Source organism: Carcharodon carcharias, chromosome 9 (genome assembly GCF_017639515.1).
Source record: "Carcharodon carcharias isolate sCarCar2 chromosome 9, sCarCar2.pri, whole genome shotgun sequence".
Lineage (NCBI taxonomy): Eukaryota > Metazoa > Chordata > Chondrichthyes > Lamniformes > Lamnidae > Carcharodon > Carcharodon carcharias.
The window spans coordinates 65,241,564-65,268,116 of NC_054475.1; the positions used below are offsets into that span (position 1 = coordinate 65,241,564).

At 42.2% G+C, this 26,553-nt stretch overlaps 1 protein-coding gene across 2 annotated transcripts in view; it reads left to right on the forward strand.

Moving 5' to 3' along the window:
* LOC121282585 overlaps window positions 1-24,676 on the forward strand; it is a 46,120-nt gene extending 21,444 nt beyond the window's left edge. For both annotated transcript variants that reach the window (XM_041196335.1, XM_041196337.1), the window contains exons 4-6: window positions 386-870; window positions 3,304-3,388; window positions 24,629-24,676. In XM_041196335.1, coding sequence (XP_041052269.1) covers window positions 386-870; window positions 3,304-3,388; window positions 24,629-24,661 — 603 coding nt within the window. In that variant the 3' untranslated portion in view covers window positions 24,662-24,676. The remainder of the gene's footprint in view (window positions 1-385; window positions 871-3,303; window positions 3,389-24,628) is intronic.
* The last annotated feature ends 1,877 nt before the right edge of the window (window positions 24,677-26,553 follow it).

Below are 26,553 nucleotides of genomic sequence, written 5' to 3' on the forward strand. Positions count from 1 at the left end.
GCAATACTTGATGCACACATGAGGGAAAATGGGATAGGAGGCATATAGGGAAAGGGTGGGAAGTAATAATTGGAGTGGGAGCGCCTTGGGCAGGGGTGGTGAGTGGGAAGCAGCAAGAGGGCCGGGGGAGGAAAGCGACAAGGGGGCTGGGAGAGGGAAAGGGCAAGTGGCAGGGAGTGAGGGGGCTGGGAGAGGGAAAGGGCCAGTGACAGGGAGTGAGGGGGCTGGGAGAGGGAAAGGGCAAGTGGCAGGGAGTGAGGGGGCTGGGAGAGGGAAAGGGCAAGTGGCAAGGGGTGAGGTGGGTTGGGAGAGGCGGTGAGTGAAGCAGACTGAACATACTCAGTGACAAGATTCAAAACATAATTCTTTGAAATTTTCCATGCAGGTTGAAGTTGAGACTCAAATTCCTGGCTGTCTAAACCCAGACTGGACTTATCAAGATGTAAGTGCCAAGAAGAGAAAGCACCTTGGAGTGGACCTTTGTTCTGAAACCTATGCTGGTACTCAAATGGAAACGTGTGGGAACCTTGATGTGGGAAGTCTGGAGAGTGTCGACACTGAGAATTCCCTTCCAACATTGCCAAGCTGTCTCGAAGCTTCAACTGCACCTGAGCTGAACAGTCTGGTTGCAAAGGAGGAGGAGACGAGCACATCTCTGACCCTTCATAAATCAGATCTTCCCGAAGGGGAAAACCTTGCAGACCTCTCATTATCGAACCCACTTGAGGTAGATGAAACAGTCAGGGATGAGAAAATAAATCGTCTGAAAGAAATGTTGAAGGAGAAGCAGGCAGCATTGGATCAGATGAGGAAGAAAATCTCACTTTCAAATACAGCCTCATCATCTCCTACTTTGGAGTCTTTTACACTGTAGGTCAGAGTGAACTGTATACAAAATAAATAATATGTTAAACATCAACTTTCAAGCAGGTAATGAGAAGACAAACAGGAAACTTGACTGATAATTCTGTAGAAGGTTAATGACAGCCTCCTAAGGAGTGCTGCAACTATCAGATGTTCCTACAGGAAAGTAGTGACCCATACTTGTACCTGTATATTTAAATTCAATAGTTACATATTTTAAAATAAAATTAATTTCTATGTTTTCTTTTGTAATTCTAAGATCTTGATTTGTATTTTGCTATGTGTGTTTAGAATATTGGGTGTTTAATAGAGCTCTTTTTCCCATTGTCCAAAACAAAATCATTGTTGTTTCCTATAGTTTAATATTACAAGACTCCTGAAATATCTGTTGATTTAAATAAAGATTAGCTTGAATGAGAATGCAGTTCTATCTCAAATTTTAGTAGCTGGAAAGTTTTTAATTCTTGATTTTCACTTTCTGGTGCTTAGAGATTTTAACAATGGTAGTGAGGTGAATGAGTGAATAAACCAAATGCATTTCTAATTAATTCTAGCTTTTCATTAATCTGTTTTGTGATTATTGGTGGTGAGTTTGTTCCATATTCACAAAAAATGAAATCCTAACTGCTATTCTTATGTATGAAGTTTTGTCTTTGGTTACCCAGGGGGTAGGTTACACATGAAACCAATCTACCAGAAAAGCACTTCCCTGCGTGATATAACCAGGAGAGGTATTTTATTAAGGACCTGGTGCTGGTGAAGGGCAAGGGGCATATGGCTCGTTTTTTGCAAGTTGGGGCTTAACTTCTGTGTAGTGAGAGATGCTTTGATTCATATTTAGAACTACAAGAGAAAAGAGGAATGACCTGGATTATTATTCATTTAAAATTTGAGTTTTTAAATAGGCAGTGAGTATTCAGTGAACAGGGCAACATAATGACTTAGCTACTGCACTTTTGCCCCTGGGACCTGGGTACAAATCTAACCCATTCCAGCATCGTCAAACTCTTTTCTGGCTTTAGGGTCCTATTGTGAAACCAGTTAGTTTCCGTCCATTTCCAAATAGATGCTAACCCAAACTGAAAATTGTTTCCAGTTGGTAAATGGAAGTAGTAGTACCTCACTGGTGTCATTTAGGGATTGAGGTAGAATAGTTTTAATCTGGCCACACTAGGAAATATGCAGGATTGCTTGATATTATTACACGGTGCTTGAAAAGGGGAAGAGTTCTGTTCCCCAGCTCATTTCTTGATGAGCACAATTAAGTAAGGTAGTTGAAGGATCACCTTAGACAATTTTTTCATCCTTGTTTCTTCTTTACACATAGGTGTCAGTACTAGAGGGAAGAATACTTCAACTTTGTAATATCTGTGCTGCTGCCTGAGTATAAATGTTAAGTTCCTTATAAAATAAAAACTGTTCAGCTGGAACAAAAGCCAGTGCTCAACCTTGCTTTCATAATGTGATCAATATAAGGAGTGACCTTTAAGGTCAAGGTTTAAAAAATCTCAAATTATTGTGGATAAATGGGAGGGATCAAAATTATTAATACAACTGGCAAAGACGATAATAATAGAATGGCAGATAACAAAAGGGAACCATCCAAAAAATTTCTATTGGTATGTAAATATTAAATGCTTAGTAAGAGGTGGGGTGGGCCAGAGAATACAAGACAGCAGTATAAGGAGTGAGGCCTAGGAGTAGTGCAGAGAGCGTCTCTGACTGCGAGTCTGTGAACTGAAGGCAGGCGTGGGGGGTGGTGATGAAATCACTTTTATTCATACAAGTGGGGAAGCAGTTATAGTTCGATGGAAGAAGTTAACAATCCATTGAACAGTTTCAGCTGACTTGGTGAATGGTTGTAATGGCACCAGGAATGGATCTCCCAAGGTAGAATTTCAGTAAGTGAACGATGGTGTTACTTGGGGTGGACTCAGTCACAATTTGCGCTATGCAGAAAGAAGCCACATCTTCCCTGGCCCATCATCAAGGGTTGTACGGATTTTCCATAGAAGGTTGAAACTTGGGAGTTCGCTTGCAGTCAGCCTGGAGGTGTGCTATTCGGAGGTGAGGCTGTCCACTTTTAGGGTGTGGAGCAACTTAGGTAGGGACGACAGGATTTCAGATTTGCTGATAGGTTTGTTTTGGGGTCCTGCAGTAATGGTAGTGTTGCATTAGCTGTCAGCTGATGGTGTTCTTTCAGGAGGTTGGGTGCTAACACAAGCTATGTTGGTCTCAATGTCCCAGAAATAATCCTCAACTTTGTGGAGGCAGATAGCTATCACATTTGTGTGCTGGCTCCCAAGTTAGGTTAAGCAACAATACTCTGTTGGGTAGACCAGGGTGAGGAAGCAGTGTGTAGTGTTGGCTCTGCTGCCCCAGATGGTACATGACAATTTCCATACAGGATTCACTCACATTTTGACTTTGATCTAGCAGCTCTCCAGAACACTGGAGCCAATGTGCAGTCAAGAGTGATGCCAAGGATGTGTGGATCTCACAGGACAAGGAGCCATGTCTACAGGTAAATATTTAATTTAATCAAGATATATAGCAAGTTAGGTGGTATAAAAACTAAAAGTAAGCCAACTTGATAAAAGTAAATAAATTAACTCATTCTATACATTGTCATGTCTTTTTTTCAGCAATATGCAAAGTTTTTTTTGTCTGGCACTCATCAGGACACAAGAATACCAATAAGGGGAAAACAATTTGTACTGTGAAGAGAGCACTCATTGGTTGGCAAGTGGCATTGCCATGGAGTATGCACCACTGATGGTGATTAACAGTTAACTGCCAAGCATAGTTTGAAATTTAAACCCTGATTGGTCAAGGCATTGCCCTGAGGAATAAGTCAGCAAACGGCTGTCACTTTTGTTTAGCTGAAACAGGCACAAAGGCTTTGTGTATTAAATACGTAGGTTCCAGTACATGAAAATTCACCACACGGCAAGCCCGGACAATCTCAAATTGGTTGTCAGCATAATTCTTAGCAGTGTTTTGAGTTTTGCAAGCATGGACTGGTTGGGTATGGTCTGTACCCTGCCCATAACAAACAGCAGCTGGGATATGCTGTTTGATATGATCAGCCAGTCTTGGGGCCATACAGCCGACATACCTAGCATCACACTGGCACTGAAATTCATACACCACATTACTCATTTGTGTAATAGGCAGAATGTCTTTTTGGCTTGACGGCAGCATCCTGTTAGTGGCGAATACCACTCATGTTGCTACAGCATAATAGCAGCATGAAACAGCTAGCTTCACCTGTTGCTCAAATTTTTGAGATACCTTACCCTTCTAGAGTAATCTAAGGTAGACTGGGCACTTTTCAGGCCAAAAGTGACAGCCTTGGGCCTGTTCATGAGTTTTGAGATACATATAGCGCAAAATGATCTGAACAGGGTGGCCATTTTCCTGCAGGATGCCTTTGATGCACCCTATTTCAGCATCAAACTTGCACGGTATGCAAATAGTTCGGACTCTATTTACAACATTGCTGATAAGACCAATCTTATAGCATGTGGAACTGTAAAAATCCCACTGTGTACATTGATCGGTGAAGGTGGGCTTGCTGTAGACTGTGGTAGCGAACCCTCTGGCAGATTTTTCAACTATTCCGTCAAGGAAGGGGAGTCCACTTGACTGCTCCATTTCAAAGGTGAATTTGCAGGATGGAGCCCATTAAGACATGTAAGGAAATTGGAAATATGCAAAAAGCTTAGACATTTTTTTTTCAGCAATACTCAAGTTCTATGCTACCAAACAAATATTTGAATTATAGTTACTCAATATGCATTTTATAATGTTCAGTGTTAAAGTACTCATCTGGTGGGATAAAGTTAAGACCAAAAATGAAATGAAAGGGATAGTAACACTAAAGGACTCTGAACTTTTCAGAAAATTATCTGGTGTTAAGCAAAACATTTAAGTTAAGCCTAGTGACTTAGTACAAAGTGGTGGTGATTGGTGAGCAGATGGTGAGTCTTATGTTTACTTCTCAATTTAATTAACTTTTAGTCTAATTAATAGAGGTGAGATAGGGCATCTCGGTCCCATGGAGTGCACACCCTGTTCCATATTGGAACTCCAGGCCACTTCTCAAGTCCTGGGCAACCACATGTGCCAAGCGCCTTGTTAACTAGAGCAGCTTGAGCTTTGCTTTTCAGAGTTTGAGTGGCAGCAATTAGTCAGTGGTGCAATGCGAGGCTGAGTGCTATGTGGATAGCACATTTTGAGAGGTGGTCACCCCGAAGCTTAAGGGAGTGAGGCAGGGAGGGAATGGTTGACCAGGTAACTAGCACAGGAGTCTCAATTGCATTTCACCCTCCAACTGGTATTCAGTTCAAAATGCTAGTGAAGGTTCTAGTTCCACTGGAGAGTGCAGCCAGAGCCAGATTCACTGCATCAGCTGTACAAAGGGGCAGAAGGAAGATTGGGAAAGCAATAGTGATAGGGTTTCTTTAACTGGGGGAAAAAAAAAGAGGTATTTCTGTGGGTGCAGACATTGCCAGGGTCAAGGAGTACTCTTGAGGAGTAATAATAAATAGCCAGAGATTGTAGTCTATATTGGTACCAATGACATAGAAAGAGGGATGAGATCCTGCAGTTAGAATTTAGGGAGCTAGGAAGGAGATGAGCAAACAGTATCTAAAAAGGTAGTAATCAGATTACTCCCAGTGTCTCTCAGCAGTGAATATAGACTTGGACAATATAGCCACATTCATCTGTTCTAGAGATTGCACTAAGAGGAAGTGCTTTAGATTCCTGGGAATTGCTCTACAAATGCTGCCTGACCTACTGAGTATTTCAAACTCTGTTGTTCATTCAGTGAATGTACTGGAAATCTATTTTGTTTTGGAAGAGTTTTAAGTGTTCAGGAGAATTTTCTTGATCAGAACATCTCTGGCCCAAATGAAGAAATAAACATTGCTGTGTCTGGTTCTGCAGAATGAGGTGGGTCAAGTGGATCAGGTGTCATAAGAGGATACTTAAGGGACAGTGATCAGAGTATCATAAGGTTTAGTTTGGCTATGGAATAAAAACAAGGAACAATCTAAAGTGAAAATACTTAAATTAGGGGAAAGCCAATTTCAGTGGCATCAGAACAGATTTGTTCCATGAAAATTGGAGCCAAAATTGGCAGGGAAAGCTGTAATGGAACAATAGATTTTCTTTAGAGAAGAGTTGTTTCGGGTACAGTTGAAGTAGGGCAACCAAAGCCAGAGCTCCCTAATGACAAAACAAATAGAGTAAGATGAAAAGGAGAAAAAAAATGGGCTTATGAAGTCAGGACCAGGTTGAATATAGAAAGCTCAGAGGGGAATGATAGAGGAAATAAGGCAAAGAATGTAAGAGAAAAGACTGGGAGTGAACATAAAAGGGAATCCAAAAGTCATTTATAGACACTAAGTCTATAGTCTATATTTGGTCTACCAATATGCAAACTAGTACAGGTAGTTAGAGGAGGAGGTCTGATTAGGGATCAAGAAGGAGATTTACACATGGCTGAGGTACAAAATGAGCACTTTGCATTGGTCTTTACCAATGCAAGGATGCTGCAGGGAAAGAAAGTAGCTGAGATACTAGATGGGCTAAAAAGTTATACAAGTTTATTAGAAAGGCTGGCTAAGTTGAGGCATAACCAGGACCAGGTGGGATACATTTAAAGATGCTGAGGGAACAAGGGTGGAAATTGCTGAGACACTGGCCATAAACTTCCAATTCTCCTTGGATACTGGGGTAGTTGCAGAACATGAGAAGTGCAACTTTTACATCCTTGTTCAAAAAAGGTGCAAGTATAAACCCTACAGATGCAGGCCAGTCAGTTTAAGCTTGGTGGTGGGAAAGCTTTGAGACAATTATCTGGGACAAAATTAAAAGTCACTTGGACAAGTGTGAATTAATTAAGGAATGCCTTTAACAAATTTGTGCTGGTTAACTTTTCAGCTAAGGAGGTTTCAGCTAAGTTCATGGAGGGCTGATGTGGTGTATGAGGACTTACAAAAAGACCTGGATAAAAGAATGCATGATAGGCTTGCTTTTTTTTTCCATTCATGGGATTGTGGGCTTCGCTGGCTGGGCCAGCGTTTATTGCCCATCCCGAATTGCCCTTGAGAAGTTGGTGGGTGAGCTGCTTCCTTGAACTGCTGCAGTTCATGTGTGTAGGTTCGGCCACAGTGCTGTTGGGGAGGGCGTTGCAGGATTTTGACCCAGCGACAGTGAAGGAACAGTGATATATTTCCAAGTCAGGATGATGAGTGACTTGGAGGGTAACTTCCAGGTGGTGGTCCCATCTACCTGCTGCCCTTATCCATCTTGATGGTAGTGGTCGTGGGTTTGGAAGGTGCTGTTGAAGGAGCCTTGGTGAATTCCTGCTAGCAAAGTTAAGCCTATGGAATAGGACACACGAAGCATGGGTACAACAATGAATGACAGGGAACAAAGTAGTTTTACAGACTGGAGGAAGGTACACTGTAGGGTTCCCCAGGGTTAGTACTAGGAGCATTCCTTTCCTTAATATGAGTTAATGACCTAGACTTGGATATACAGGGCAAAATTCCAAAATTTGCATATTACAAAACCCAAAAGTATTGTGAAAGGCGAGGAGGATAGTGATAAACTCCAATGAGGAAAGGTGGAATGGGTGGACACAACATTTATGCACAAAGTATGAAATGATACATTTTGGCAGGAAGAATAAGGAGACACATTAGAATTGTACCCTTTATTTTATAAAGGAGGTGCAGGAATAGAGACTTGAGAGAGTGTATGCAATTATTCCATGTGGCAAGCCAGGTAAGGAAAGAGAGTTAAAAAGGCATACAAAATCCTGGACTTGAGGCAAAACTCTGATACAAGAGAAAAATAATGCATTTTTGGAAATCTGAAATATAGACAAAAATGCTGGAAATACTCAACAGGCCCGGCAGCATCAGCAGAGAAGAAACAGAGTTAATATTTCAGGTCAGTGATCATAAAACATTGATTTGGTCTGAGTTGAAGTAGTGTGTCCAATTCCAGGCACCACACTTTAGAAAGGGGTTGAAGGTTTTAGAGAAGGTGCAGAAAGGATTTACAAGAATAGTACTAGAGATAAGGGACTTCAGTTACAGGGATAGATCAGAGAAACTGGAGCTGTTCTCCTCAGAGAAGGTTGAGGGGGGGAATTTGAAAGAAGTATTCAAAATTATGAGGTGTCTAGACAGAGTAGATAGGGGGGAAACAGTTCCCATTGGTGAAGGATTGAGAACCAGAGGACACCAATTTAAGATGATTGGCAAAAGCAACAACAGTGGGACATGAGGAAAAACTTTTTTCAATCAGCAAGTGGTTAGTACCTAGAATGCACTGCCCGAGTGTGGCAGAGGCAGATTCAATTGTGGCTTTCAAGAGGGAATTGGATAAGTACCTGCGGGGGTAGGGGGGTTGGGGTAATGCAGGAAGGTAACGAAAGTGGGACGAGTGGAATTGCTCTTGCAGACAGCTGGAATGGTAATGTTACACTGAATGGCCTCTTCAATGCTGTAGCCATTCTACAAGTCATTATTCAACATGTCCATTTTATTTTATTAAGAATATCACTCACTGAATTTTAATGCTTCTGTCCACTTCCCCCTATAATTGTAAAAGCTATGATTTTAATATCTGTTGCAATTTTTTTTGTACTCCATTTTGTAGCTGTTATCTTACTGCTATCATTCTATCTTTCCCATTTACCAGTATCTGTGCTTTTTTGTACTTTAGTTTTATGTTGTCTCTCATATTTAATCATGCATGATTGATTTTTGGCAAATAGTGCTCGTCCCTTGGGGGATTAACTGGTGTGTCACATTAATTTCTTTTTTTGACCTTCTTGTTTTATTCATTAACAGATTTGCCCAGTTTACTGTGGGCAGTCTCCATCTCATCGAAGTCAATCTTACTTGAACCTTAGTCATGGTTTCTCCCTTTCAAACACTACAGTTAATTCAATGATTATTACTGAGATAAAAGTTTATGCATTAGAGTGCTAACTAAATATGGCTACTGCTCATTGCTAAATCAAAAATGGCTTCCTTCTGCAGAAAACTAACCTGGATATACAAGAATATTTTAATGGATGAGCTAATCTACTTATTCCAATTTATATAAATCCCCATTGAAACCACTCTTTGCTGGTCTGCATTTATACAATCTACCCACTTCAAAGCTGCTCCTAGAGGGCCTATACACAATTCCCGTGACAATTTTATATCCTTTTTTCTATTTCTTAATTCTACTAGTGAAGTCTCCACTGCCTGCTTCTCATTATCTCTTAGCAAAGAGATTGCATCCTTAGTCACCAAGGCTATCCCTTCCCTCTACTATTTTCCCTATCTTTCCTGCAGTTCTTATAACCTGGTATATTAGTTCCCAGTCCTGACCTCTTGCAGTCACTCCCAGTAATAGCTACCATACTCTAATTCATTCAATCTGTTCAGTAGGTTGATCCCAGATATGGACGGATTTTCTTAGGAAGAGAGGTTGAGTGGGTTGGACCTGTACTCATTGGAGTTTAGAAGAATGAGAGGCGACCTTATTGAAACATAAGATTCTTAACATCTTCCCGAGAGGTTGTTTTCCTCTTGTGGGAGAGTCTAGGACCGGAGGGCAAAATCTCAGAGTAAGGGGGTGCCCATTTAAGGCAGAGATGAGGAGGAATTTCTTCCCTCAGAAGGTTGTGAATCTGTGGAATTCCTTACTGCAGAGGGCTGTAGAGGCTGGGTTGTTAAGTATATTCAAGGCTGAGATAGATAGGTTTTTAATCAGTAAGGGAATCAAGGGTTATGGGGAAACGGCAGGAGAGTTGAGGATTATCAGATCAGCCATGATCTCATTGAATGGCAGAGCAGACTCAATGGGTTGAATGGCTTACTTCTCCTACATCTTATGGTATACTCTGTGAGTTTGTATAAAGAACATTTAATTGTTCCAAACACACTAACCAGTCCTCCTCCTCTGCTCACGTTTCTCAATTTCTTTCCAATTAACTTGCAACTTTCAGCTTTTCCCCTTTATCTGCAGTGTCTAAAACACTATTTCTAATTCTTTCTCTCCTTTACCATTTGTTTTTGGACCATTATTTATGCTATCTTTTCCATCTGTACCCTCTCCCTAACTTACTAGTTTAAAGTCTTTGTTGCTGGCCTATTTATCCTTCCCACTAGGACTTTGGTCTTAGCCTGGATCAGGTGGAGCCCATTCCAATGTCTACATCAGTGATGTAAGATTGCATGACAGAGCCTCCTGAGAGATGTTTGTGTACGAAGCCTCATACTAAGCCTCATCTTGTATTTGGTTGGAAGAATTTTTAATGAAAGGTAAAGTTTTACTAATTGGTGACTGCTGGAGGCAAGGCATCGATCTTAACCAAGGACAATCTAAGCTAAGGCCCACAACAATAAATGACAGATGGTAGCAGCAGTAAAGACAATGGAAAAAACGGAGTAAAAACCTGAATAAAAACCCCAGCAAGACTGAAGAGAGGAGGGGGAAAAGCCCAGCTACTGAAAAAGCAGCAAGCAAAATGATTGAGGAAAAGACAGCATGGGGGAAAAAAAAAAAAATCAGAACTCAAGGAAAGGTCAGAGTGATGGAAAGCCATAGAGAAAATCTTACCCTTACCAGAGCACTTGAACACATGGAAGGCCCAGATCAAGCAGAGAAGTGGCAAAACAGGTGTCACAGGTTTACCGAGTACAGAATAGCTTTGAGACTAGCAAAGAAGCATAGCCAGGAATAGTTCAATAGCCTTCTCTACATCACAGGAGGTAGCACGTATGACATTTTGGTCAGTTAGCATAAATGAAGAAACCGTGACTTACAAAGATGTAGCAAAAGCTTTTGTTACATATTTCAATCATAGAACGAAGGCAATCATAAGGATGAAGTTACATAGTACCCCAAGACTAGGAGAAAGCATAAATTGTTAATGAAGGAATCTATCATCCAGCTGCTGAGAATTGAGAATATAGAGCCCTGAAAGATGAATTAATTTGGGATTGCATTGTCATAGGAATCTTGGAGGAGACTATCAGATTTCCTACAGTCAAGGGGAGGATTATATGCTACCAAAGGTGCAGTTAACAAGGCAGGCAGAAGTGAGAAAGCAAAATTGTGACAAGAGATTTTGTGGAGAAAAATGACTGAATGAAGTTTGTAGGACACAGAAGTAGCAGCACGCCTACTCAAAAACAGGAAGCTGCCATTACTCAAGTGTTCTCACCGCAGCAGGAAAAGGCTGCAACAACACGAAGAATGTCCTGCCAAAAATGCAGAGTGCCATTCCTGTAAGAGAGAAGAGGACATTTTAAAGCTGCAAGCTGCAGGAAAAAAGCTCCCAATTCAGAAATTTAAAGAGAAACCAATTAAAACATAACATTCAAGGAGGAAGATACAAAAAGACAATGAAGTGCCATTCTTGGAAGAAATTATAGGATTAATGGGAACTATTGGAGAGCAGGCATTGTGGTCAACAGGCAAACACTGAAAGCATTATCTTCCTTTGTACTACAGTGTAGCACACCCACTTTTACAGAAGGTGAAGCATGAAATTGAGTCAATGCTGCATCAGGAAGTAAACTTACCTGTAACGAAACCTCCAAGTTGGCTGTCACTATGATATCACTCATGCACAAGTCACAATCTATTTTAAATCGACTGTCCAAACAACTAGCGAAGTTTTTTTTTTAGAAAAAAGGACTTTTTAAAAAAGTAACCATTTGTAATTGCTTTAACACAACAGCTAAAGACAAGTAGTCAGTAGCCTGGAAAAGCTGCCAATGAAGCAGTAAATAGCTCCCTCCCTTCTCTCCCAAGTTAAGGCCCTACCTCCAGAGTTTAAAAAAATCTAAAGAGATAGTGAATTTCTATTGAACGGAACCTGGTGCACAAATCAGACTTGGAGATGGTTTACATTTTTTAAAACAACAGCCTTCAGCAATTGCAGTTACATGGGCTCCTGAAATCTAAAGGCAAACCTGGAAAAAATTCTGCCACAGCCAGTGACCAGTAAAGGATTCTGAACTCAATTTTTTGCCTTTTAGCATTGAACTTTAATTTGGCTAAGTAACTAACTACCTTCAGTATGACCTGTAAACTTTGCATGCTTGAGAGAGAGTGAGAATGTGAGTTGTGAAAGTTCAAGAAGTGCAAGTTAGCTTTTTAAGTATTATTTATTTATCTGGGTATGTTTTTAAACTCAAACTAACCCCTTTTGTTCTAAACCCAAGAAAGCCTGCCAGACTCATTTCTTTGAGATCAGTGCATAAACAATTAAAACTTGAGTAAATATCTTCATCTTCTAAATCCTTCACACACAAACCTGTTAAAGTCAGACTTGGATGTTATGATAGGGGAGTCATATTTTACCGTTGTTAATGTGGCCACAACATGGTGTTCAAGTGCTGAAACCAAATGGCTTACTGCAAATCTGTGTTGACCTCAGTTAAACAAAGCTGTGGAATGATAGATCCGCCCAATGGTACCTGGATGGCAAAGCTGGCAAAAAGCACAATTTTTACCAAACTAGATGTAAACAGTGGCTTTTGGCAACTACCTTTAGTCAAGGAATCCTAATTACTGACAACATTCATCACACCTTTTGGGAGATATTGCTTCAATTAACTATCCTTTGGTATTACATCTACACTGGAGATTTTTCAGAGGACACTGATGAGTACTAGAAGGATTGGAAGGGGTCATTTATCACATGGATGATATCCTGATCCATGAGTCCATGACACCAGGACATAATGGGGAGGCAGTGGCGTAGTGGTATTGTCGCTGGACTCGTAATCCAAAGACAAACAGAAAATGCTGGAAAAACTCAACAAGCATGGCAGCATCTGTGGAGAGAGAAACAGTTAATTTTTTGAGTCCCTATGACCTTCCTTGAAGAGTCATATTGGACTCAAAATGTTAACTCTGTTTCTGTCTCCTCAGATACTGCTAGACCTGCTGAGCTTTACCAGCTTTTATCTTAATAATCCAGAGACCCAGGGTAATGGTGGAATTTGAATTCAATAACAATCTGGAATCAAATGTCCAATGATGACCATGGAACCATTGTTGATTGTTGTAAAATCCCATCTAGTTCACTAGTCCTTCAGAGAAGGAAATCTCTCATCTTTACCTGGTCTGGCCTACATGTGACTCCAGAGCCACAGTAATGTGGTTGACTCTTAATTCCCTCTGAAATGGCTGAGCAAGCCAGTTGTAACAAACAGCTACAAAGTCACAAAAAAAGGGATGAAACTGGATGGACCACCCGGCATCAGAAATGACAACGTCAATCTCAGCCCTTTTGACCCTGCCAAGTCCTCCTTACTAACATCTGGGAGCTAGTGCTGAAAGTGGTAGAACTGTTACACAGACTAGTTGAGCAACAGCCTGACAGTCACCCTCACGGAATCATGCCTTACAGAATGTCTCAGACACCACCATCACCATCCCTGGGCACAGTGGTATACAATCAGGAGGGAGTTGCCCTGGGACTCCTCAACATAGACGATGGACCCATGAAGTCTCATGGCATCAGGTCAAACATGGGCAAGAAAACCACCTGATTACCATGTACTGCCCTCTCTCAGCTGATAAATCAGTGCTCCTTCATGTTGAACATCACTTGTGGGAAGCACTGAGGGTGGCAAGGGCACAGAATGTACTCTGGGTGGGGGACTTCAATGTCACAGAATGCAGAAGAGGCCCCTTGGCCCATTAAGTCTGCACCGACACGTGAGAAACACCTGACCTACCTACCTAATCTTATTTACCAGCACTTGGCCCATAGCCTTGAATGTTATGACATGCCAAATGCTCATCCAGATACTTTATAAAGGATGTGAGGCAACCTGCCTCCCAGGCAGAGCATTCCAGTCACCACCCTCTGGGTAAAAAAGTTTTTCCTCAAATCCCCCCTAAACCTCCTGCCCCTCACCTTGAACTTATGTCCCCTTGTGACTGACCCTTTAACTAAGGGGTACAGCTGCTCCCTATCCACCCTGTCCATGCCCCTCAATCTTGCACACCTCGATCAGGTCGCCCCTCAGTCTTCTCTACTCCAACGAAAAACAACCCAAGTCTATCCAACCTCTCTTCATAACTTAAATGTTTCATCCCAGGCAACATCCTGGTGAATCTCCTCTGCACCTCCTCCAGTGCAATCACATCCTTCCTATAATGTGGCAACCGGAACTTCACACTCCAGCTCTGGCCTTACCAAGGTTCTTTACAACTTCAATATAACCTCCCTACTTTTGTAATCTACGCCTTGATCGATAAAAGCAAGTGTCCCATATGCCTTTTTCACTACCCCACTAGCATACCCCTCCACTTTCAGAGATCTATGGACACACAAACACCAAGGTCCCTTTGTTCCTCAGAACTTCCTAGTGTCATGCTGTTCATTGAATACTTCCTTATCAAATTACTCCTTCCAAAGTGTATCACCTCACACTTTTCAGGGTTAAATTCCATCTGCCACTTATCTGCCCATTTGACAATCCCGTCTATATCTTCCTGTAGCCCAAGACACTCAACCTCACAGTTAACCACCCGGCCAATCTTTGTGTCATCCACAAACTTACTAATCCAACCCCCCATAGTCATCTATGTCATTTATATAAATGAAGAATAATAGGGAACCCAGTACAGAACCCTGTGGTATGCCACTGGACACTGGCTTCCAGTCACTATAGCATCCTTCTGTCATCACCCTCTGTTTCCTACAACTAAGCCAATTTTGAACCCACCTTATCAAATTACCCTGTATCTCATGTGCATTTCCCTTCTTTACAAGTCTCCCATGTGGGACCTTGTCAAAGGCTTTGCTGAAATCCATATAAACTACATCAGCTACCCTCATCAACACACCTGGTCACCTCCTCAAAAAATTCAATCAAATTTGTTAGGCATAACCTCCCTCTGACAAAGCCATGCCTACTATCCCTGGTCAAACCTTGCCTCTCCAAGTGGAGATAGATTGTCTCCTTCAGAATCTTCTCCAATAGTTTCCCTACCACTGATGTGAGACTCACTGGTCTGTAGTTCCCTGGCTTATCTCTACAACCCTTCTTAAATAGCGGAACCACATTAGCTGTTCTCCAGTCCTCTGGCACCTCCCCTGTGGCCAGAGAGGAATTAAAAATTTGGGCAGAGCCCCTGTGATCTCCTCCCTTGCCTTTCTCAGCAGAATGAGACACAAATCATCTGGACCTGGAGATTTGTCCACTTTTAAGCCTGCCAACATCTCCAATACCTTATCACTCCCTATATCAATTTGCTCAAGAACCTCACAGTCTCTCTCGCCGAGTTCGATACCTTCATCCTCATTCTCTTGGGTGAAGACAGTGTGAAGTATTCATTCAACACTCTACTGATGTCCTCTGGCTCCACCCAGAAATTGTCCCCTTGGTCCCTACTCTTTCCCTGGTTATTCTATTCCCATTGATATAGATTATCTTGGGATTTTCCCTACTTTTACCAACCAGAGCTCTCATATCCCCTCTTTGCTCTCCTAATTTCTTAAGCTTTCTTAAGCTCCACCCTGCACTTTCTGTACTCCACTAATGCCTCTGCTGATTTGCTCCCTCTGTACCTGCTAAAAAGCCTCTCTTTTCCTTCTCATCGTATCCCGAATATCCCTCGTTCCCTAGGCTTGTTACTTCTTCCGATCACCCTAGAGGGAACATGTTAAGCCTGTCCCCTCCCCATTTCCTTTTTGAACACCCCCCACTGCTCATCTGTAGATTTCTTGTCCATCACCAAGAGAGGCTCAGTAACACCACTACTGACGGAGTCCTAAATTATGTAGCTGCTAGACTGGATCTGTGGCAGGTAGTGAGGGAGCCAACAAGAAAAACATACTTGACCTCGTCCTTACCAGCCTGCCTGCTGCAAGTGCATCTGTCCATGACAGTATCAGTAGGAGCGACCACCGCATAGTCATTGTGGAGATGAAGTCCCGCTATCACATTGAGGATACCCTCCATCATGTTGAGACACACTACCACCATGCTAAATGGGATAGATTTCAAACAGATCTAGCAACAAGACTGGGCATCCATAAGACACTGTGGGCCATCAGCAGCAGCAGAATTGTACTTGAACACAATCTGTACCCTCATGGTCTGGCATAGTCCCCACTCTACCATTACTATCAAGCCAGGGGATCAACCCTGGTTCAATGAAGGGTGCAGGAGGGCATGCCAGGAACTGCACCAGGCATACCTAAAAATGAGGTGTCAGCCTGGTGAAGCTATAACACGACTACTTTCATGCCAAACAGCATAAGCAGCAAGTGATAGACAGGGCTAAGCAATCACACAACCAATGGATCAGATCCAAGCTCTGTGGTCCTGTCACATCCAGTCGTGAATGGTGGTGAACAATTAAAACAGCTCACTGGAGGAGGAGGCTCCACAAATATCCCGATCAATGATGGAGGAGCCCAGCACATCAATGCAAAAGATAAGGCTGAAGCATTTGCTGCAATCTTCAACCAGAAGTGCCAAGCAGATGATCCATCTCTGGTGCCTCCAGAGGTCCCCAGTATGACAGGTGCCTGTCTTCAGCCAATTCGATTCACTCCATGATATCAAGAAACAGCTGAAGGCACTAGATGCTGCAAAGGCTATGGGCCCTGACAATATTTCAGCGATAATACTGAAGACTTGTGCTCCAGAACCTGCCGCGCCCTTAGCCAAACCGTTCCAGTACAGCTACAACACTGGCATCTACCCGGCTATGTGGAAAGTTGCCCAGGTATGTCCTGTACGCAAAAGCAGGATAAATCCAACCCAGCCAATTACCGCCCCATCAATCCACTCTCAATCATCAGTAAAGTAACGGATGGGGCCATTAACAGTGCTATCAAATGGCACTTGCTTAACAATAACCTGCTCACTGATCCTCAGTTTGGGTTCTGTCAAGGCCACTCACTCAGCTCCTGACCTCATTACAGCCTAGATTCCAACATGGACAAGAGCTGAACTCCTGAGGTAAGGTGAGAGTGACTGCCCTTGACATCAAGGCAGCATTTGATCGAGTGTGGCATCAAGGACCCCTAGTTTCCCCCCTGGAGTCAATGGGAAACGGGGGGAAACTCTCCACTGGTTGCAATATACCTAGCACAAAAGGAAGATGGTCGTGGTTATTGGAGGTCAGTCATCTTAGCTCCAGGACATCACTGCTCAGGGCAATGTTCTCAGCCCAACCATCTGCAGCTGCTTCATCAATAACCTTCCTTCCATCATAAGGTCAGAAGTAGGAATGTTCCCTGATGATTGCACAACGTTCAGCACCATTCGCGATTCCTCAGATACTAAAGCAGTCCATGTCTGAATGCAGCAAGACCTGGACAATATCCAGGCTTGGGCTGACAAGTGGCTAGTAACATTTGTGCCACACAGGTACCAGGCAATAACCATCTCCAACAAGAGATAATCCAACCATTGCCCCTTGATGTTCAATGGCATTACCATCACTGAATCCCCCACTATCAACATCCTGGGGGGTTACCATTAACCAGAGACCGAATTGGAATAGCCATTGGAATACTGTGGCTACAAGAGCAGGTCAGAGGCTAGGAATTGTGCGATGAGTTATTCACCTCCTGAGTCCCCAAAGTATGTCCAGCACAAGTCTACAAGGCACAAGTCAGGAGTGTGTGATGGAACGCTCCCCACTTGCCTGGATGAGTGCAGCTCCCACAACACTCAAGCTTGACACCATTCAGGATAAAGCAGCCCGCTTGATTGGCACCACATCCACAAACTCCCTCCACCACCCACACTAGCAGCGGTGTGTACCATCTACAAGAGGCACTGCAGGAGTTCACCAAGGCTCCTTCAACAGCACTTTCCAAACCCATGACCACTGCCATCTAGAAGGACAAGGGCAGCAGATAGATGGGAACATCACGACCTGGAAGTTCCCCTCCAAGCCACTCAGCATCCTAACTTAGAAATCTATTGCTGTTCCTTCACGGTCACTGGGTCAAAATCCTGAAATTCCCTTTCTAACAGCACTGTGGGCATACCTACGCCACATGGACTGCAGCAGTTCAAGGCAGCAGCTCAGCACAGCCTTCTCAAGGGCAACTACAGATGGGAAATAAATGCTGGCCCAGCTAGCAAAGCCCACATTCTGTGAATGAATAAGAAACAAATGCCAGAATGAAAGCGATACTTACAAGAAGCAGAACTAACTCCTCAATGCGTTCTCACAACCAACCACTAAATTTCTGAGACCATCGTTCATACATCAGACATCAGGACTGATCCTCAAAAAAAAAGAGACCAAGGCAATCAAAGAATTTTCACCACCTCAATGCCACAAAGCTTCAACCGTTCATGGTGACGATCATCCAAATAGAGAAGGTCCACTTTTATCTGACATATGCAAATGAACCATTACCAATTGCTTAGGCACCACCAAACATAGTATTGGGAGGAAAACAAAACAAATTTCGTTCATAGAGAGAAAAGAAATGCTCATTTCACCAGACATTGGTTCACTATAATCCAGAACTGCTCATGCTAGTTGCTGCAGATGCATCGTTAACTCTTTCAAACTCGAGAGATGGTAAACAGAACGTTGTGCTACGCATCACAATCATTGAAATGGAACAAAGATACACTTAAATTGAAAAAGCATTAGCAGATCCATGAGCTTGCCAACTATGCCTTAGGCCTAAAGTTTACCATTGAGACAAGACCACAAACCATTGGTTATGTTATTAAATGAAGAATTAGCAAAGATGCCGTTAATTTCATCTGAGATTCAATGCTACAATCAAGTACGTCCAAGGAAAACAAACTATGGCAGACGCATTGTCACACATTCCTGTTGAAAAGCCTGAACAAGAGGACATTAATTTTGTTAGAGGTGAGCCCTATACTTCATTGGTAGCCATTTTCTACCAGCAACAGAGGCAAAATGAGAGTTCTCACAACCAACCACCAAGGCACAAAAAGAAGAAGAATATGCTAAATTAGGGAGTACTGCATCAGAAGATGGCCAGAATACATTCCAAATAATCTCATCCTGAAGCAATACTTTGCGCAAAGATATCTCAGTAGCACTGATGACTTGCTGATTTATGATGAGATTGATCAGAGTTTTCAGTCTCAAGATACTGCAGAGAATACACCAGGGACACTAGCTGTTGTGCTGGAGCACAAAATTCTGTTTGGTGGCCAGGGATCTCAAAGTCATTAGAAAAAATTATTTCAAACTGCATCACCTGTGCGATCCATTGCGTGGGGCAAAGAGAACCACTGATGGCATCCTCATTCCCATCCAGACCATGGGAATGTCTCAGAATGAATATTTTGTGCTCAAGGGGAAGACATTCCTCATAGTTGTTGACTATTACTCCAGGTGGATTGAGGTTAAACACCTCATGCTCCCACCTCAGAAGCTATCACTAAATTACTAAAACAAATTTTGCCACACACAGCATTTCAGGCTTAATCATTTCAAACAATGGCTGTCAGTGAGAATGAATATTTTAAACAGTTCACAGAAACTTATGGATTTGGTCACATGTAGCTCATCCAGATACCCACAAGCTAATGGGGAGGCCGAAAGGCAGTAAAGGCTTTGAAAAAAAATGGCAATATCAACTGGGCACTGTTGAGCTACCATTCCACATGGTTCCAGAATGATCTGGCTCCATGTGAACTTCTAATGGGACAACCACTGCAGTCTCAACTTCCTTCTCCTCCTTATGCCATGCCTCAAGGGAGAAGGAGTATCATCATGCAAAAATCAGACCAGGAATAGTACCAGAGGACATAACTTACTAGAACTTCAGGCAGGGAATCAGTATGGACTTGTAACCAAAATCATGAAGGCCAGATTTTGGAAAAACACATCCTGTAATCTTATCGTATGAAGATTGAAAATGGAAGAGAGAAGAACCAGAAGTGTATTCTTATCTACAAGATGACTTTCGATGGAATGGGCCAGTTATCCAGAAGATCAGGGAGACAACCTGAACAGCAAGCTGGTATTCTCAGGATAATTCACATACTATACCAAGTTTGAGGGACAGAGAACTTGAAACTTACATATTCTCAGGAGAGAGCTGAGAGCAAGGTCAGGGAGATTCATGAAACCACCACAATGGTTATCTCTGTGAACCAGGGAAGAGGAGATTACTTCAGGGCAGATGTAAATAATGTATTCAATAGAGTTGGACTTGTTTTTTTTTTGGGGGGGGGGGGGAAGTGGGGTGCAGGGGAGATGTACTATTAAAAGTTATTGACAAATATGTAAATAGACAGTCTACATCAGTGATGAAGGATCACATGACAAGAGAGCCAGAGGGATGGTTTTCTGTGAAGCCTCGTGCTAAGCCTTGGTATTTGGTTACAAGAATGTTTAGTGAAAGGTAAAGTTTACCAACAGCCCTGCCTCCAGCAGTCACCATGGATCCTAACCAAGGACAACCTAAGCTAAGGCCCACAACAATAACAGTGAAATCAGCAAGGATATCAGAAACCCAATTCTCAATTCTAATTGCTCATTGCTAGAGATCAGAGCCCATTGTTCTATAATTACCATTAAAAAAAGGTTAAAAAAAAGATTAATCAGCCTCTTGCAATCATCCAATGAAGCTCAACCAGTATATCAAGAGTTGGAAGTTCCTTGCATACTTCAGTTAGCATCATCCCAGGCACATGTTATTTTGAAAGCACTAAATCTTTAGCATGGTTAGAGAAAGGATTAGTCCAGTACAGACTGCTCACTGTTTCCAAATGTTTATTAACAATTAAGCACTGTAGACCTCCAGCAACTCCCATCAGGATTAGAAGCAAATGTGGGACCTTGCAGCGCAGTTTAAAACCAGGTAATGGTTTTACAATTGAGGAAATTCCAAAAATCAGTAACATCACAATTAAAGGCCAAGTTAAGTCATCTTGTGCGCTATTCAAACGGATCTTCTGCCATCTGATGCTGAAGGGCAGCATCAATATTGTGGAATAAGGAGCAGAATTCACATTTAGGACACTACACAAGGCCACATCCAGAGAACGGAGACTTTCTGTAGCCCCAATTCTTGCTGCTTCATTACAGCTCAGTCCATGATGGTTGCAACCTGAAATGCAGATTATAAAAATAATCTCATGTGGAAAACACCTAAAAAAAAAAGCAAGCATGCATCAGGAATGTGTTTGGATGTCAATTTAGCACATTTGAAGGCCACAACTTGTGTTCTGGAGTCATTGTCTGTGGCCAGAGATCTGTTGAAATGTACACTTAGTGTTACTTTAAACCCACAAACAACTCAGGAAGTTTAACCACAAAAACAATTCACACAGCTACAAGAATAAGTCAAAGTTCTCATTTATCTTGTTCCACTTTCAATCGTGTGAAAATCTTTTCTTCCTTTTACTAGTTAGCAAGTTTGGGACCTGCAAGGCTTCAAAATATCCCAAAACACAATGAAACATTGTTTAGATCCTCAACTGTCTCTCCCCTCTCATTCCTGAGAAATGAAAGATGTTTCAAAGGTTTGGCAGGGAGAATGACAAGTGAAATTCAAAAATCAAGATCTCCTAGTTTACAGGATTACACTGCCAGTCAAGTTAAGAGAATCACATTCATCTGCAATGGTCTAAGCTATCTAGAGAACTAGAATACATGAGGGCAGGAGTCCTGCTTCAACTATACAAGGCTCTGGTTAGGTCATACCTGGAGTTAGAGCAGTCTGGGCACCACATCTTAGGAAGGATATATTGGCCTTGAATATATTCAATATAAAAATAGAAAATGCTGGAAAAACTCAGCAGTTCTGGCAATATATTTGGAGAGAGAAACAAAGTTAACGTTTCAAGCCTTGACAATTCATCCGAACTGGAGAGAAGTAGAAATGTGACGGGTTTTATGCTGTTGAGAAAGGGGGAGGATCAGGTGGAACAAGATCGAAGGTCAGGAATAGGTCAGACAGCAGGAGACATTTCATTTTTATTTTGAATATATTCAAGGCTGATGTGGACAGATTTTTGAGCTACAAGGGAGTGAAAGGTTTTGGGAAACAGGCAGGAAAGTGGAATTGAGGCTACAATCAGCTCAGCCATGATCTTATTGTATGATGGAACAGGCTTGAGGGGTCGAACGGCCGACTCCTCATTTCTTACGTTGGCGGGAGTGCAGTCTGGGCAGATTTAGCAGAATGATATTTGAACAATAGATTACATAAACTAGAGTTGTACACCATGGAATTTAATAAGGTTTGGGGGGTAGAATTTGATCTAATTTTAAGATATTTAGGGGAATGGATGGTGTGGTAAAGTGGAGCACCTTGAAGAGAATGCAAGTGGACTAACCATGTGACAGTACTGACCAATTAATATACAGCACAGGCTGCTGGTTAACTAGAGCTGGAGGTGGCTGTGGGAGCACAGAAGGAGTTAGTGCTCTGCCTTCTGTTGCAATAAACAGTTTGTTCTTATCCTTTCCAATATTGATAGAGAGCATCAACTAACAGGTGTACATGAAGGCATGCAACTCAAGTTTACTCGATTAGTGAACTCAGACTCAAGACAAAACTGGCAATGAGGATGAGCATAGCAAAATTGTAAGAACCCCAAGTGAGAATTCACAAGATGGACGAGCAAAACATAAAGACAATCTGCACTTACATCACAGCAGAAAGAAATGCTGCAGTTTTAAATTAAGAAAAAAAACTGTAGATTCGTGATTGTGGGGATCCTACCCAAACTCGAAAAGAGTGTGAAACACAGCACAGAAAAGTGGACAGCTGCAGAGATGGAGTTTAAAAAAAAGTGACTGCTCTTAAGCGGCAGTATATTTAAAGAGGTACGTGCAAGAACAATGGCTATGGACTGAAAATCATGAGACCCCAGGCAGAGGGCAACCCTGCAGAAGGCAAAACGCGAATCAATCGACAGCAGTCAAGAAAGCTGCGATAAGTCAAACACTCAAATTCGTCATTAACTGGGAAGCCATCAGGAAGCGCAGACCCCTTACAGTCATTCAGGATGTCGCTGTTCAGGTTTGTCGACCGATTCAATTCCATTTCAGATGTTTGGTCTCTGTCGAATGCCTAGTGTTCTATTTTATCACTAATGACATCACGGCAGAGGACAATTCTTTTGTCCATGTGCAGGAGCAAAGCGTATGAGCTGATCCGCAGGCTCATGCCACCTAACACCCCTTTCAATGAGTTAATAAAAATTTTACAAAACCACCTGAGACCAAAGCCCTCATGTAGCGCTTCCAAGTTCAATTCAAGGGACGGGCATCCAGAGGAGACGATAGCTGACTATGTGGCCGTTTAAAAGGCATTAACTGAGCATTGTGAATTTGGAACGTCCATTAGTGATATGTTAAGAGACCGACTGATATGCAGGATTGGAGATGATACTACTCAAAAGGTGTTTGCTAGCCGAAGCTAATCTAGACTTCAGTAAGGCATTAGAATTAACCACAGCCATGGAGAGTGCTGTTAGAAATTCGGAAGCTATAAAGAGTTCACAAAATGGCGCTGTCCATCTGGTAGGGTGGGACAGACCGGCACAAAAACATCAGACCCCACAGAAAGGCAGGAAACACCCACTATGTACAATTTAGTAAAAAAAACAGTACCACAGTGAAAACCTACAAAAAATGAATGAGAGCAAGAAATGCATCCAGTCATCCAATGGGTGATCAACAATTCAAACAAGTCGAATGCTTTTTCTGTCACCGCTATGGTCACATAAGGCAGCACCGCAGAGATAGGCTGAAACAGCATTTTAAAGACAAAGGGAGAAATCGTGACATGTCTTACGAAGAACAAGAAATAGGATCAGACATCCATTCATTATATAACCTGAAAGTGGGTAGAATGGAGCCAATCCAAGTAGTCATTATAGTCAATGGGCAAGCTGTTAAGATGGAAGTTGATGTCCATCATTGGAGAACAGACATTCAGATACTTGAATAAAGGAACCCGTCCTTTGAGATTGGAAGTTTTGAACACTAAACTGAAAACACACACTGGTGAAGTGCAGTATGAAGTACAGTCTGTAACATTACCCCTATTTGTAATGTCAGGCAAGGGATCGAGTCTCCTCAGAAGGAACTGACTGGGAGAGATAAACCTTAAGGGCCCCTAAGTTCCCAATTGGAAGACAGAAGCATTACTGCAGAAAATAATGGGTGCATGAAGATCCAACAGGAGAAAGCTATAGAACTGTTACACTGGGGTAGAGTTCAAGCTGAAATTAGCATCCCTCAGAAAGAAGAGGAAAACTTAGACTTTCGGGCGCTACAAAATTTGATTAGCTCCCAATTTGTGCCACTGAAAAGATAAGGAAAGGAACAGTTAAACCTGTCTCTGGCAGAGTTAAGGAACAAATTAGTCAAGAAGAGGCAATATGAGATTCTCCAGGAAATGATTAAATGAGAATAAGAAATAATTGAAAGAGCTGAAGCAGCAGCTGTGTAAAAACCCTGAAGGCCCCGAGTTCTCAGAAGAGCTGTCAGAAATCCCAACTATCGAGCTCACTCATGTTCAGCTCACGCCTGAGTCTAATCCAGTCAATAACGAAATTAACGAGATACCAGGTATCAGTGCTATGAAGAAAAGGACATGCAGGGAGAAAAAAATTATTGACAATCCTCAAAGAAAAACAATTTCCCCCCCTTTTCCTCTTTCTTCTCCCTTCACACATCGTGTAGCTCATCACTGTATTGCTTTGTGCTTGTTGCCCTTTATCTGTTTCAGCTTGGAGGAGGGGGGTGGGGCCTGCAGGAGTGAATGTGACTGCACCCGGAAGATGGTGAAATCATCCAGAGGTACTTAGTGGACAACTGTTCGCTGAAAAGGAGACCTCGGAAAAAACAGCTGAGGTTGTTGAACTGCAACGTTCAACTCGTCCAAGGAAGCCTCCTGAGAGACCTGATTTGTAAATAGTTGTAAATTAGTGTAAATACTTCACATTAAGTTTGTCAACTGTATTTTTTTTTAAGTAAGGGGGAGGGATGTGGTAAAATGGAGTACCATGTACCTTTAAGAGAATGTAGTGGACTAACCATGTGTCAGTACTGACCAATGTACAGAGCGGGCTACTGGTTAAGTCTGAAGCTGGTGTTGGTTGTGGGAGCACACAAGGATTTAGTGCTCTGCCCTCCTTTGCAATAAACAAACAGTTTGTTCTTATGCCTGTCTCTCCATTTTTGATAGCGAGCATGAACTAACGAGTGTACATGAAGGCATGGAATGAGAGTTTACTTGACTAGTGAACTCAGATTCAAAGCATGAAAAATGGTTTCTCAACTCCATTTCTGCTGTTGGCTGGTATAGGACTGGGAACATCGCCTAAGCTGAGAGCCAGACCTTTCAGGAGTGAAGTTAGGAAAGATTACACAAAGGGTGATGGAAGTTTAGAAGCAATGTGTACACACATTGCACCTATTTCAGCTAAACAAAATGAGTGACAGCCTGGTTCATTCCTCAGGGCAATGCCTTAACCAGTCAAGCTGCCTGGTTTAAATCTCAAACAATGCTTGACAGTTAACTGTCACCATTAGCCAGTGCATTCTCCATGGCAACACCTCTACCAATTAGAGTCCACTTGCCAACAGTCAGCACTCTCTTCGCATACATTATAAAGTTGTTGCTTCCCCTTACATTAATATTCTTAAGTGATTATCCTGATGAGATGCAAGACGAAAAGCCTTAACAACCATGTATAGTCACTGTTATAATGCAGGACATAGAAGTGACTAATTTTCACCCTACAGCTTTTTAGGGTGAGTCTCAAGTTTCACTGGACATGTTTGATAGAATTGAATGCTTCAGTCAGCCCCAACTGCATCAGCTCGATCCTGCCTGACCTGTACTGACACAAGCAGTGGTGGTGGTTAGAGTGGGGAGAAGGCTGCAAAGAAAGCAAAAGCATGAAACTCAAACACCATTTCAACAATTGTCTGCACTGGTACCAAATAGCCAGAATCTTTCAAAATGCACAACCGTTTCTCTATTCTACCCCTCACCCTTCCACAATGGTTAACTAGTCAAGGTTATGACATGAGCCACATGGACCATGAAATTCAGGTTTGATCTCCAATCTCTGCTGAGTTAATAGACTGGAGCTGTAGTAGTGATAACAATACCTTTGGTCTTCAGACCCCCAGCCAGAGGGAGGAGGCAAATAGGCTAGGGTTCCTACTGTGATCCACCCCAGCCAATAACTGTCTGCCAACACATGAATGGCCACTTGAACAATACAATGAACCAATCTCAGAACCCAATCACGAAATGGGACATTTCATAGAATTTTATTTTAAAGTGTTGAGCCAGATCTATTAATTACATACAGATATGCTTAGATTCTACAGGGTAACTCTCCCCCAAGTTCTCTACCAAAGCCTCTAAAAGGAAGAGCAAAACCATAAACCACACTGAGCAGTGCCCAATACACAGGCAATGAACAGATGAGTTAAACACAATGGACAAATGGGTTATGGATAGAGGACTTCAAGCTTGTTCTGATTAGGTAAAACACAATATTCTGCCTCCCTCACCACAGTGTATACACCATCTTAATGTCCCTTTAAACTAAAAGAAATGAAAGCAAACAAAAGACTTCAGTTCACTGAAAATCACCGCTATTATTTTAAACCCCCATGCACCACATTGGTTTATAA